This window comes from Salvia splendens, chromosome 4, assembly GCF_004379255.2.
Source record: "Salvia splendens isolate huo1 chromosome 4, SspV2, whole genome shotgun sequence".
NCBI lineage: Eukaryota > Viridiplantae > Streptophyta > Magnoliopsida > Lamiales > Lamiaceae > Salvia > Salvia splendens.
In genome coordinates, this window is record NC_056035.1 from 41,086,191 (window position 1) to 41,099,803 (window position 13,613).

Genomic DNA, 13,613 nt, shown 5'->3' on the forward strand with positions numbered 1-13,613 from the left:
AACACTCAGAAACACCCCCATTGCACACACATACATCACCCAGGACACACAACTCGCAGAACTGCGCAGTTTACTTGCAAAAATCATAATAAAATCATTCGACATCCAAAGAAGCTGAAATTTACACACCACGCAGAAGACACATCCAAGTTTATACAGTTAAAATTTCGTACCAAAAGGAGATCTTTTGCTCAGTCAAAAAGGGGTCGGAACCCACTGTCAGTTATCACCGAAAACATGTTCAACACAAACACATAGCCACAAATCCTATTCGACATCTAAACCATCCAAAAACGTCCTACATGCATGTTTTTCGAAATTAACATGAGTTAGAGTATCGGGTTACCTTTCCCGGATAGTTCAACGTAATTCACACGCTTTACTTCTTCTTCCGACTCCGATTCACAACGAGAGTGCGTAACACCTTGAAGAATCCAAGAGGATGGTGAGAGGGAGTGAATGAGGAAAGGTAAAACCGAGAGGGAGAAGGAGAGAGGGAGCTTACCGGTGTTGAGATTGTGAGGGAGAAGAGAGAAACCGATGATTGTGATTGGGAAGGGGAAAAATATCGGTTATGTGGGAGTGGGGGGGGGGTTGAGAAAATCGTGGGGTGATGGGGGAGGGATTTCGAAAAAACAAGAGAGAAGGAGGGAGGGATAATTAGTTAATTAGGATTTTAATTCATGATTTATTAATTATCTCAATTATAAAAAGCCTAGTTAAATTATATCACATCCACCAACAATAGAATAAATCAATTAAGATTTTCCACACCGTATATTAAACAAGAATTCACAAAATCATCCATTAAGAAAAAGAAACATTTTCGGATATTACATTTCTTTTATAACATATCTACGTCAATGTTGGATGATGATAATAACGGTTTCCACAATATTATATTTAATTAAATTGTCTCATTTAGCGGCAAAGCCCGATGTATAAAGGTTTCAACCAAGATATGTCGAATTGTCGCGTAATTAAATGCAAGAAATGTTGCATGAAGAAATATGGAGATGACAAATCATTTGGTGAAGGCTTGAATATTAGTATCGAGTTTGAATATTAGTATCGAGTTTGAATATTAGTATTAATATTTTTATATGTCCAACTCAATTACAACCTTTTGAAATGTAACTTTTATATCATAGTAATGTGAGTACTCATTTTGCACCGAATATAATGGTTGTAACATTAACCCTGTCTATTCTTAACGCTATATTTGTTCAATGTAAGTTGTATCTAAAATTTATAGTAGTAAAATTTCCAACTTGACTTTGCCTCTACAATATATAGATACACTTCAAATTGACCTTGATAAACAATTTATGTGCTTATTTATTTATATTCGTAATTATTTGTGTAGTTAATAACTCCTAAGAACTTGGCACGATTTTTCTCATAATTTATTACTTTGACAAACCAAACTTAAAAAGACAATAGGGTGTAACCAAGATTGGAAAGTGTTGTCCATAATTTTATACGATCATTCATTCTTTGAGACATAGTACTATCAATTTAATTTATCCCGTATCTTTTACAATGCACTTGCTAAACTAACATGACTATTTGTGACTGCACAATAAAATTTTCACTAAAGCATTTGATAAAATAATTGTATTCCCTCAAGAAAAATAAAATAAATTAGTTATTCCTAGGTAAAGTATCAAGTTAATTTGTAGAATATGTTTATGTACATATAAAATTAAAAAAATGGATTATGTCGTCATTTAGTAATATGCATATTTAAAGATGCATGACTAATGGTTCTAACTACGAACACTTTAAAATTTTATTAATTTTGTTTTTATACTGTTTATGATACACGTGGGTTGTTAAATATACTACTAGCTTTATACAGTTAGGTCCTTAGGAGTAATAATTACTAATTAATAATTGTGTTGAATGTTTCGCAAAAACTCATCTCATATATATAAATGAAGTAGGCACATACATCTCTAAGTCTCTGTAATAGTTATTAATTATTTTAGAAATAATATGGTCACATATATCTAAATCCGAAATAATGATTAGCATTATTTTAAAAAAATTGTTCGATATCAAATAATCATTAAAACTTTATTTTAGAAAAATAATTAGTTCGACATCAAAAGAGGAAGACAAAGAAATTGATATTGACGCAAGTACATGATGAGTACATGGCAACAAAGTAAACATCAATCGCATTTTTTCATAAATTTCAGAAACAAAAAAGGAACTAGCTAGCTTCAATCACGTTTTCTATAAAATGATTTAATTATAATTTGTTCTTATAGGATAGTCTGACTTCTGAAATAAAATAACCACTAACTAAAACGACCCATTAGTTATAGTGCTACGATGATGTTGACTGACATAAAATAAAATCAAATAAAATAGAATCAAATACCCCTCAATAATAGTGAAAGTGTCTATAATGTTGATTGACATAAATGAATCTCCCATGTGCGTATAAAGCAGTTTCACACCCACAATCAATAAAATAAGTTCAAATTATGAATAGAAAAATAAGTCCATGTTCATATATTTTTGAAAAACGATCAAATATTAACATATTTATCATACTACTCAGTATATCAATGTTATACATATCACTTTCTTTCACACATAATATTAGTATACGTCATAACAGTTGTCTATGTATTATGGTGTTATATATCAGTATTAGTATCAGTTTTTTATACACAATATTAATATACGTATTGTCTGTTCTTAAATTAATTAAAAATTAGTTAATAAAATGTCACATGGGCCATGGCATGTGTATGGTTATTAGATTACAATCAACATCTAATACGCCTGATTGGTTCTGTTGTCTCACTTTAAGTAAAGTTCACAAAGATAATTATCATAATATACACAATAATTAGAACAAAAAAAAGTCAAAAAAAACATGTACATCTGGATATATGGTGCATCAATTTTAATAAAATTTCAAAGTCAATCTCGTATAATTTGTATAGTAGTAATAATTTATGCTTCAAAATATATAATGCATTTGATGTATATGGTATATGGATAAATCACAAAAATGTGGAGAAATATCGAAAAATTATAACAGTAGTTATATACTTATATTAGGGGGATTACATATTGATTTTGGGAATATAAAAATGTGATCCTCATGGGGTTAATTACATTCCAAAAAGTAGGCTTCATTCATTTCAATACGTACTCAATTAAATGCTTAATTTATTGGTAACCACCAATTAAATGAAAGTGGTTGCGATATAAACTAATCTAACACATATCAAAATATATTAAAAGATAGATATTGAGTACTAATACTAGCTATACATAATATAAAATAAATATAATGTAATATTTAATAAAAGAGCTAAATTAAAATATATAAAAGAGGTAGGCACATATATCTCTATGTCCGAAATAATCATTAACATTATTTAAAAAAAAGTACATAAAAAGAAGAAGAAGAAGAATTTTAAGACCCACGATATATATACGTGACAACAAAATAAACATAGAACACAATTTACAATTTTTTTAAAAAAATTAGAACTTGTCATTATCTTTAAAATTATTCGTTCTTTAACTAAAGGGCTAATTGTAATATTTAATGGAGTAAGAACTTATAGTATGTTATGGCAATAAAATTAAAAAAGATTGTACTACTAATATGCTATCTATTTTTAGATTACATTAATTGCTCTAAACTTTTTTCACTAAAAATTTAATCGAGTCGATATATAATTACGGTTTATCATAGAATTTATCTCAATTTTTAGTAATTTGACCAGTTCTGTCATAAATTTTGAAATATATAAATTTTATGGCCAAATCATTACATAGATTCATTTTGGTTTATTCAACTCACCAATTCTATATCTGCATGTTGTTTATTCAGACAATATTTTCATGTAACCATTTTTAAAAATATATTCCTTAAATCATATTTTGATAAGTAATGTTGGGAAATTCGGATAATAAAAATTGATACTTGTTGAAAATTAAATTTCATCAAGTTCAGAGCAAATTGTAGGAGATACCATCAAGTTTGTTCAATTCCTCAACTTAAAAAAATACTTATAAAATAATTTTAACAATTCTCATAATTATCTCATAATTTTATATTTTGGGAAAAATGAAGTCTAATGTTGCAGAAAAATACACAATCAAATGCACATATAAAGTAGAGCAGTGACACATAATCAACCATATATTTAATTTTTAGATATGTATGTATGCGACAAGATAAGTACTTGCTGATCGAAAATTTTAGTTACGCGTGATTATAGGTGCGTGACCTAGTATGGCAATGGCATATTCCTATAATATTCATTAATTTCCTATGAATAGAATTAATAAAAATGATGGTTTATCAATATAATTAATTAATTATGATGGCTATAAAAACGAAAAAAGTTTGGAATTCAATCATTTGTAACAAATCCACCATATATTTGCTTCACTGAGCTCTTTCTCGCTCTCTCTCCAAATTTCTTCTATCTCTCACTACTCTCTCGCACTCAAGCGTCTCTATCTGCTGCGTCCAACCATCTCAATATGTTTTGAATCGTAATCAAAGATCCGAATCCGAGAATTTTCGCATTGATATGTTTTGAATCATAATCAAAGATCCGAATCCTAGAATCATCGCATTCACAGAACGAATTAGAGGAATATTCATTTGTTTGTTGATGCTCATCTGAATCCGACTGCCGACGAATTTCTGTTCATTGCGAAAAAGGTTCTGTTTTATCTGCATGTATGTGCTTTCGTGTACATATATTGTGTATTGTATATGCATGTGAATTTGGATGAATGAAGCTTGAGCTGGATGTGATACATGATTTGATTTTCGTCGCTTATGTATTTTATTTATTTATTTATTAAATTTCTGAGCTTGTGTGAGATGTGGAACTATTGGGGAGTGATTCGGACTGTATTTGATCTTTCTAGCTAGATTCATGTGATGCAATTCAAAATTTTTTTTTTTTATGTTAGTCGCGTGGTGTGGCTGATTATTTTTTTTTTTGGGGGGGGTGTCATGTGATCAGCCTAATTTGATTGGTTTATTTATGAGGAAGAAGAGTGTATGTTTTGATTATGACAAGCGAGTGGTTGTTGGTGTGCTGACATGTTTTGTTCATTGGAATTTACTGCATATGGGTTGTTGGGAGATTTAAGTCAATATAGATGAGCTTGATGATATATCTCTTTTAACTTTTTTGTTTTGTTTTGATTTCTGTTGAGTGTCTGATTTGAGGTCTCGAATTCTTAGATTTGATTGTATTTTTACCCATCATTTGTTTCTATACTGCCTCCATATCCATGTGAAAGGGCAGCAATACAATGTGGAGGTGCAGTAAATATGTGTTTATTTAGGCATGTAGTCAGCTGTGAAGCTGAGAATGTTTCGAGGTTGGGCATTAGGATATTGCAAAGGAGCATCTAATGCTAGTTTGGTTCAGCTTGAACTTGAGAGGAAGTCTGTAGGGAGTCAGGTTCATTGCTGTGTTACACTGTGAAGATTTTCCCTGTGCAGTGTTGACATGGAAATTTGTTTTCCTTTAACTTATACATATGATGGCATGGCATATCCAGCTCACAGGACTGTACTTTTGTGCAAGATATCAGTTTTGATGGTGCACAATGATCATCAGTGTATATATAGTCTGTGAGAGTGGATAATTTAAGGCATCAGTGATCACTATTTGTCATGTATCAGTTTTAGGTAAACAAATTGAAGAAAACGTAGGTGCCCTCCTTGAAATTAGTGTGAAGTGACTTTAATGTTTAGTGCTTAGAGTATGTGAAAATAAAGATGTTTTCATTTTAAATAAATACATAGCCATCAACCAGAATTAGCATAAAAGCATTGCAAATCCATGCCATCTTACCTGAGTTTTGTGTTGTTCCAGAGACAGAGATGGTTGCATTCGGGAAGAAATTAAAGGAGAGACAACTTCAAGAATGGGAAGGGTACGTGCATCATATGATCAATTCTGATTCAGTTTTCTGTCAAAAGTTTAATTCTTTTTTTACCGCAAAAGTTGGAATATTCATAAAAGGAGCTCTTGGAATCAAACCGATCAAAGTTGCTATAGATACACATCCCATGTTGTGTATGACAATATGATAGGCATGATTCAGTAAGATTGGTGACCAATAACTTTATCTTAGGTGTACAGTATAGCTGTTTAAGAACCTGTACGATTCATGAACGATTCACAATAGTGAACATACATCCAACAGAACATATATACATAATTATTTCTATCACGGCCTTCAATTTTCTTCTTGAAATCTTCTTGAAATGATTTACCTTTTGTGCGATTTAGGTATTACATCAATTACAAATTAATGAAGAAAAAGGTAAAGAATTACAAAAATCAAATTGAAGCTGGATCAGAACGACGTCATGTTCTCAAGGATTTCTCGAGAATGTTGGATAATCAGGTGAGTAAATGTTTGATAATTCATCAAACTCTTTTAAGTTATAACTGTATATATATGTGCTCTTCCTACATTCTATGAGCTATATAATGTCAATTGACAGCATCAAGCAAATGCAATATTTCTGATAACGTCAAAGTCAAAATCAACTCTTACATAGAAATTATTATGGTTAGTTTTGTAGGATTTTGTGTTTTATATAATTCCTGTATCGGTTTATGTGTTTGATGAAATATTAACCATGAGAATCTCTATTTCTCAAATGCCATCTTTGCTAGTGTTGTAGGTTTATTGCAGTCTCTAATTACTTCAGATTTAGACAAGTAAAGACTTTATCAATATGTTGGAGAAGAGGACTTCTGAGATTTTGTTTGTATTTATCTGTGTTTTTATGAATAGTTATTTCTTGCCCATCACAGTAAATTCAAGAGATATGTTTACAAAAATTCTTTTGCAATATACTAGTGATATATATTGCCTGCTGTCCCACTGCAGATAGAAAAAATTGTTCTCTTTATGCTGGAACAACAAGGCCTACTCGCAAGCAGGATTGCCCAACTGAATGAACAACAAGAGGCTCTTCAAGAACGACCTGACATATCAAAAATATCCGATCTACGGGAAGCTTATAGAGCAGTTGGGCAGGATCTCCTCAAGCTTCTCTTTTTTGTTGAAATGAATGCAATTGGTTTGAGGAAGATCCTTAAGAAGTTTGATAAGCGATTTGGGTATAAATTCACAGATTACTATGTCAAAACTCGTGCTAATCATCCTTATTCCCAGCTTCAGCAAGTATTCAAGCACGTGGTAATATTAAATGGAAATGGATCTCACTGCATCTGTTTTCTTGCCTTTACCGATATACCTTGAGATAATCGGAAAATATATTTATTCTCAACTTTATTGAAGCAATCGCAGCATCAATAACGATATTTACTAATGATTCCAGAATGAACATAAATGTATATTAAACATATCATGATCATCTACCGACGACTGTAGGGTTTGGGTGCTGTGGTTGGAGCTATATCTCGCAATCTGGCTGATCTTCAGGACCGCCAGGGAAGCTACTTATCAATTTATGATCAGCCTACACTCCCCCTCCAGGCATGCATGTGTTCATATTCTTATAGCTTTCTTAGTTTTTGTAATAGTTTATTGCTTGAGATTAATTTTTCCTTTATGAATTATCTTTCGGCAGGAGCCTGTTGTTGACTCACTAAAATCAGCTGTTGATAGATTAACCCATTCAACAAATTTCCTTGAGTTTTTGGGCCAACACGCACTTATCATGCATGATGAGTTGCCTTCTACTATAGATGAACATATTGATGATCAGAGATACCATTTCATGTCACTTATTCTGAACCTGGCAAACACCTTTCTTTATATGGTCAACACATATATTATTGTTCCCACAGCAGATGACTATGCTACTAGCCTTAAGGCAGCTCCAACTGTCTGTGGTGTCGTAATTGGGTCAATGGCAGTTGCACAGATATTTTCTTCTGTGTATTTCAGTGCTTGGTCTAACAAGTCATACTTCAGACCTTTGATTTTCAGCAGCATCGTTCTCATTATTGGAAATGCTATGTATGCATTGGCTTATGACGCCGGATCATTAACGGTACTTTTACTTGGTCGTGTATTTTGCGGGTAAGTAACTGATTGGTCTTCCTATATCTCCGTGTCTATTGTTATTTCACTCTTGGTTGTTCTGTCTCTTTGCATACTTTTGTGGCTTATGTGTATATATAAGTTGTATCTTAGCATTGTGTGGTTTATGTTTGTATTATTTGTATGTTAGCATGCTAGTGTGGTTTGTTTAATATCTGTTTCCTTATATATCTCTGACGAGTCAATTTTGTTGAAGGTTTATTGTCTAGATCTTAGAGTCTTTTGCTGTCTTGATAATGTAAGTGCTGCTTATACCTCCACTAGCTACTGTATCCTACCCTCTTTGTTTTCTCATAAAAAATAAGTGTTCACACAATGTCTTCTCTTTCAGAAACTTGGGCACACTTGGATATTTAATTTTCTTCTGTTTCTTAGTTGAAAGTCCAAAATCATGTAATGGACATAATACAGTGAACCATAACAACTTTTCCAGATGACAGACAATAATGATGTGTTCAAATCTGTCCTTCTTATAGTGGATTTCCCTACCCCCCCCCCCTCCAAATCAGCAAAAATACATTCAAAACGAGATACATAAAACAACCAGAGCATAGTTTAGGGGAAACTTATTAATGTACGCTCTAGATTTAAATCTAATGCTTGTCCTACTATATGCTCAGCAGACTTCAGCTTTTCCTTTACTAGCCGTCGTAATTGTTCCTAAAGAAAATCCATGTTCAAAAAAGATCTAATACACATTGAAATGATAATAATAATAGTATATACATGAGACTATTTATTTATAAGCTCACACTTACATTTTCATCCTGAATGCTGCACCTGATCTCGAAGTAATTGAGTTGGATAAGATTTGATGATTTGATTCCCCCCCCCCCTTTTCCTTGCTTGCAGTTTGGGTTCCGCAAGAGCAGTTAATCGGCGTTACATTAGTGACTGCGTGCCACTTAAAATCCGGATGCAGGCTTCTGCAGCTTTTGTTAGTGCCAGTGCTTTGGGAATGGCATGTGGCCCTGCATTAGCAGGGCTACTTCAGATGAATTGCAAGTACTTCCATATCACATTTAATCAAGTCACTATGCCTGGTTGGGTTATGACTATTGCATGGACGTGCTATTTAGTATGGTTGTCGATCTCCTTCAGGGAACCTGTTCGTGAGACTGATATCGATGAGGCCCCTGAGCAATGTAGTGCTGGTATGTATCTTGCAATTTAGAGCTCATTTGCCCTTTCTCGTTTTTCATTTGGTTTTGTGGGAGTAAAAGATAAAGCAAAAAAGGAGTTACTAATATAGAGGAACTACTAGTTCTTAAAAGAATTAACTAGTCATATCAAGACAAATATACCAGCGTTTTTGGGACACTTACAATTAACTTGGTACATCATTAATTTCATAGATTTTTTGTCTTGTCGAATTTCGTTCGGTTAATCACATTCCAACATTGTGCATATTATGGTGGACTAAAGTGTCTCTTGATTTTCTGACAGTACACAATGATAAGCTAGAGAAGGGACTAGCACAACCATTGCTTACGTCAACAGAACATGAACAAGATGATGATGGGGATCAAGAGTGTGATGCTAGTGAAGAGGCTCCAGAGGAATCTCGTAAACCAGCCAACTCGCTAGGAGCAGCATATAGGTTACTCACACCATCTGTAAAGGTAATAATAAGACAAATATACATGGATTTATGTTTGTTCGAGCTGTTAGACTTACGTTTTCTTGCACAATTAGTTTCGGATAAATGACCTGCAATATAATTCCCTTTGGTTTAATTAGTGTGCCTATGCCATAATAATAATCTTTTGTACATTTTTCTAATAAAAGTATAAAGTTTAACATCCTTTTGTTTATGTTTAACACTACCTGAGTACTAGTTGTAAGTTTTAGATGATTTCAGTGCTTCGTGATCCTATAACTTGGAAAGGCTATGCGTTGGGAAAAGGCATTTTATTTAGTTTATATTTTCTTCTAATTACTATTGCAATGCATTTATGCAATAACCAGTTTTTGGTCCTTTTAATGTCTTGAAAGCTCTTGTAGCTGTCCGTGTTAGAGTAGTAAACTCTTGTTTATATACCTCATAAAAGTTACTCTTCGGTATTCCATTTGCAGGTTCAGTTGTTGATATACTTCATGCTTAAATATGCAATGGAAATCCTACTTTCAGAATCAAGTGTAATCTCGTCATACTATTTTAATTGGACTACTGGCAAAGTGTCTATCTTTCTTGCCAGCCTTGGTCTCACGGTTCTTCCTATAAACATCATTGTTGGTAATTACATAAGCAATATGTACGAGGACAGGTAATTTCTTATCTCTAATATCACTGAAATACTCTCTCTTAGCAGATGAAGTGATTGCTACCCATTATAATTTCGGGTTCCATGAACCGTAGTTGATTCGATTATTGCTGTCTTGTAACTTATCATCTTATGATATTATACCAATTACCAATCTAGTGAATGATATGCTGCTCAATATCATTTGCATCAGTTAGTGCTTCTGATCTTAAGCCAATTCTATTATTGCTGTCTTGTAACTTATCATCTTATGATATTATACCAATTACCAATCTAGTGAATGATATGCTGCTCAATATCATTTGCATCAGTTAGTGCTTCTGATCTTAAGCCAAATGTGCTAATATTTATTCGGATCAATCTCTTGGCAGGCAAATATTACTGGCATCTGAAGTTGTGGTCCTCCTGGGCATACTTTTTAGTTTCGAGTCTATCGTCAAATATACCGTGCAACAATATGTCTGTTCAGGGCTCATCATGTTTGTAGCTGCTGAAGTATTGGAAGGTAATAATATCTCATTAAACATGACAAATAGCATAATCGAAATATATCTAAGAATATGGTTGATGATACGATGTGGGATGATTACAGGCGTCAATCTGTCACTACTCTCCAGAGTAATGTCGTCCAGGCTCTCTCGTGGGACGTACAATGGCGGCCTTCTGTCTACAGAAGCTGGGACGTTTGCTCGAGTGGTTGCAGATGCAACGATCACTTTAGGTGGTTATGCCGAGCGGAAAAACCTCTTGAATCTCACCCTCCTTCCATCTCTGGTGATTTGCATATGTTCGATTGTAGCTACATGCTGTACCTACAATTCTCTTTACTAGACTTTTGTGTATCGTGACCATGCCTTCGCCTTGGACTTGAGTAATAGTTCATTCATTCTTTATTGGTTATGGTGTAAATCAAAAAAATTGGATCATTGGTTGCTCGACTAAATGCTATATATCGTGTTCATTTTCCTCTGCATCTTGTTTTAGTCTTGTGTTTTACTCTTTTATGTGGTTGGTTGAGTTTAAATTTCTTTAAAGTAACAAAATCATGCTTAAAACATCAAATTTGTATTAGTAAATGTAAAGATTCAAAACACACAAGAAAAAAAGACAAATGTATGAGGCGATAAGTTGAACCATTAAATTTTGAACGTTGAGATGTATTTAAACAGAATTATTTATACAATTTTTAAAAGAAAATTAGAAGTAGTAAGCTATGATTTTATTTACTATCCATTTTCGAAGAAACTCCGCTGCTATAGATGAGTTTGGAGAAGAAGCCTAATCACATATGAGTCCAATACATGTCACCACATCTTTTACAACCCCTACAGCCCCCCCCCCCCCCCCCCCCCCCAAAAAAAAAAATGAAATAGTAAGAAGAATATGTGATGGGATATGCCGTAGATATATACATGCTAAAAAAATATTATTCCATGGTGATTACTTATACGTTGACAATTCACGTCATATTAATCGGGCCGGGCCTTTTGGAATAATGCACGCAAGCATCAAAGGATATCCTTAGCATAATCCAGATTTCTTGAAAGGCTTTTCATATTCGATCCACTTTCTTGATAGCCAACCCTATATAAAAGGCCCGAATCACCCCTCTCTCACTATTGATCTTCACAAAACCAAACTATTGTATTTTTGTAGATAAATATTCAGATAAAACAATAGCATATAGATACATGTAGTGTGTGTGTTTTGTGAGTCATGGGCAAATAAGTTTTAGGGCATCCCTCCTTTGGCAGATGATGATTATATGTAAGTTTATATTGTGTATTTGCCAAAGGAGAGTTGCCCTAAGACTTTTTTAGCTTAACAAACCCTTTTCTTATGAGGCTTCCATGATGTTATCTCGTTTATCGTGAAATCGAGGCATTTTTTTATTGGTGTTCAGTGTGCAAAGGAGAGACTTTGATGCTCAAGTCAGATGTTTGTTCGAGTGTGTTTGTAATTTGCATGGATAAGGATCACGATATTTGTAGAATGATCTGTAGAGGGCATATTTGTGAATTATATGTGCTTCGAGGGGTATTTTTGACATTTCACAAAGGGAAATGTGGATGCATGAGTGTAGGTGCTTCTAAGTAAGACATCATGCTAGTTGCAGCTATAGACTAAATTGAATCAAAGACCTTTTTGCTAAAAGATCTAGTATAGTCACTTAAGTTGGGCTTGTTGTAAAAAACTATAATGATATCGAATATTAATAGTAATACAAATACGGGTATATGTTTTCTGTTAATAATTTTGCAAGAAACATATTCTACTTATTTACATCTTACCTTAGCTATGTTTGCACGGTTTGGATTACTTTTGGAATTACTAAATTTTAATTGATTATATTTAGAATATAATTAATAGTTAAGGAGATTTTTGACAAGAAGTTGAGATGGCCGAGTTGGTCTAAGGCGCCAGATTAAGGTTCTGGTCCGAAAGGGCGTGGGTTCAAATCCCACTCTCAACATACTAATTTTTACTTTTTCTTTATAAGAATAATAAATAATATACTCCATACTACAATTATTTATCATTTTATTTTATCATGTTTGTAAATTACAATTTATTGATTTGATGTTATGTTGGACATTTTATTTTATAATTGATATTTTTTTTAGCATAAAACAGTTGCCTATCATATTGTGCTTTCTTGAGTTGCAATTTGATACATGTGTTATTGATGGGGTGCGTACTAAACAAGCCCAACAGCAATGACGGCCCATCAGCCCAAAGCCCAAGGAAGAGTATGAGTTCGGCTTTACCAAAGAGTTCGGCCTCAGCCTACAGCTCGGTAAAAGCCAACCAATCAAGCTCTGCTCTCAGGTCGGCATCAAGCTCTACTCTCAGTTCGGCATTACCAAAGAGTTCGGCCTCAGCCTACAGCTCGGTAAAAGCCAACCAATCAAGCTCTGCTCTCAGGTCGGCATCAAGCTCTACTCTCAGATCGGCAACCAAAGCAGTTCGGTCTCAGTATTCGACCGAACAAGGAGTTAGTGGACCCATACAGGATTTCCACAACTTCCAACACACCCACTACCACGTGGTGTCAACTCAGGCCACGATCGTAGGCCATGACCTACGCTACATGCAGGACCTCCATGACCTCCACGACATCCACAACCATCATTAGTGGTGATGCAAGCCACGATCTTAGTTCAATGTATAAATAGAACTTAGATCAGATAGAAAAAGGTTAAGCTCTCTAGAGATAAAATATCATATAGCAAGTCTGTGTTGTAAGCTGTAATC

The 13,613-nt window shown here is 33.6% G+C and overlaps 1 protein-coding gene and 1 non-coding gene across 4 annotated transcripts; both read left to right on the forward strand.

The window, feature by feature from the left end:
* Positions 1-4,425: 4,425 nt before the first annotated feature.
* On the forward strand, positions 4,426-11,331 carry LOC121801647 (SPX domain-containing membrane protein At4g22990-like). Of its 3 annotated transcripts, XM_042201185.1 has the most exons (12): positions 4,426-4,708; positions 5,883-5,943; positions 6,303-6,420; positions 6,913-7,224; positions 7,420-7,524; positions 7,619-8,073; positions 8,947-9,099; positions 9,196-9,248; positions 9,541-9,716; positions 10,171-10,361; positions 10,730-10,863; positions 10,951-11,331. In XM_042201185.1, the coding sequence occupies exons 2-12, from the start codon at positions 5,891-5,893 to the stop codon at positions 11,187-11,189; spliced, it is 1,989 nt and encodes a 662-aa protein (XP_042057119.1). In that variant the 5' UTR covers positions 4,426-4,708; positions 5,883-5,890; the 3' UTR covers positions 11,190-11,331. The 3 variants fall into 3 exon arrangements, with proteins under 3 accessions (XP_042057119.1, XP_042057118.1, XP_042057117.1); XM_042201184.1 differs by having other exon boundaries at positions 4,426-4,726; positions 8,947-9,248; XM_042201183.1 differs by having other exon boundaries at positions 8,947-9,248.
* Positions 11,332-12,750: 1,419 nt separating this feature from the next.
* TRNAL-AAG lies at positions 12,751-12,831 on the forward strand. The gene has a single exon. It is a non-coding gene; the product is annotated as a tRNA-Leu (tRNA).
* Positions 12,832-13,613: the final 782 nt, after the last annotated feature.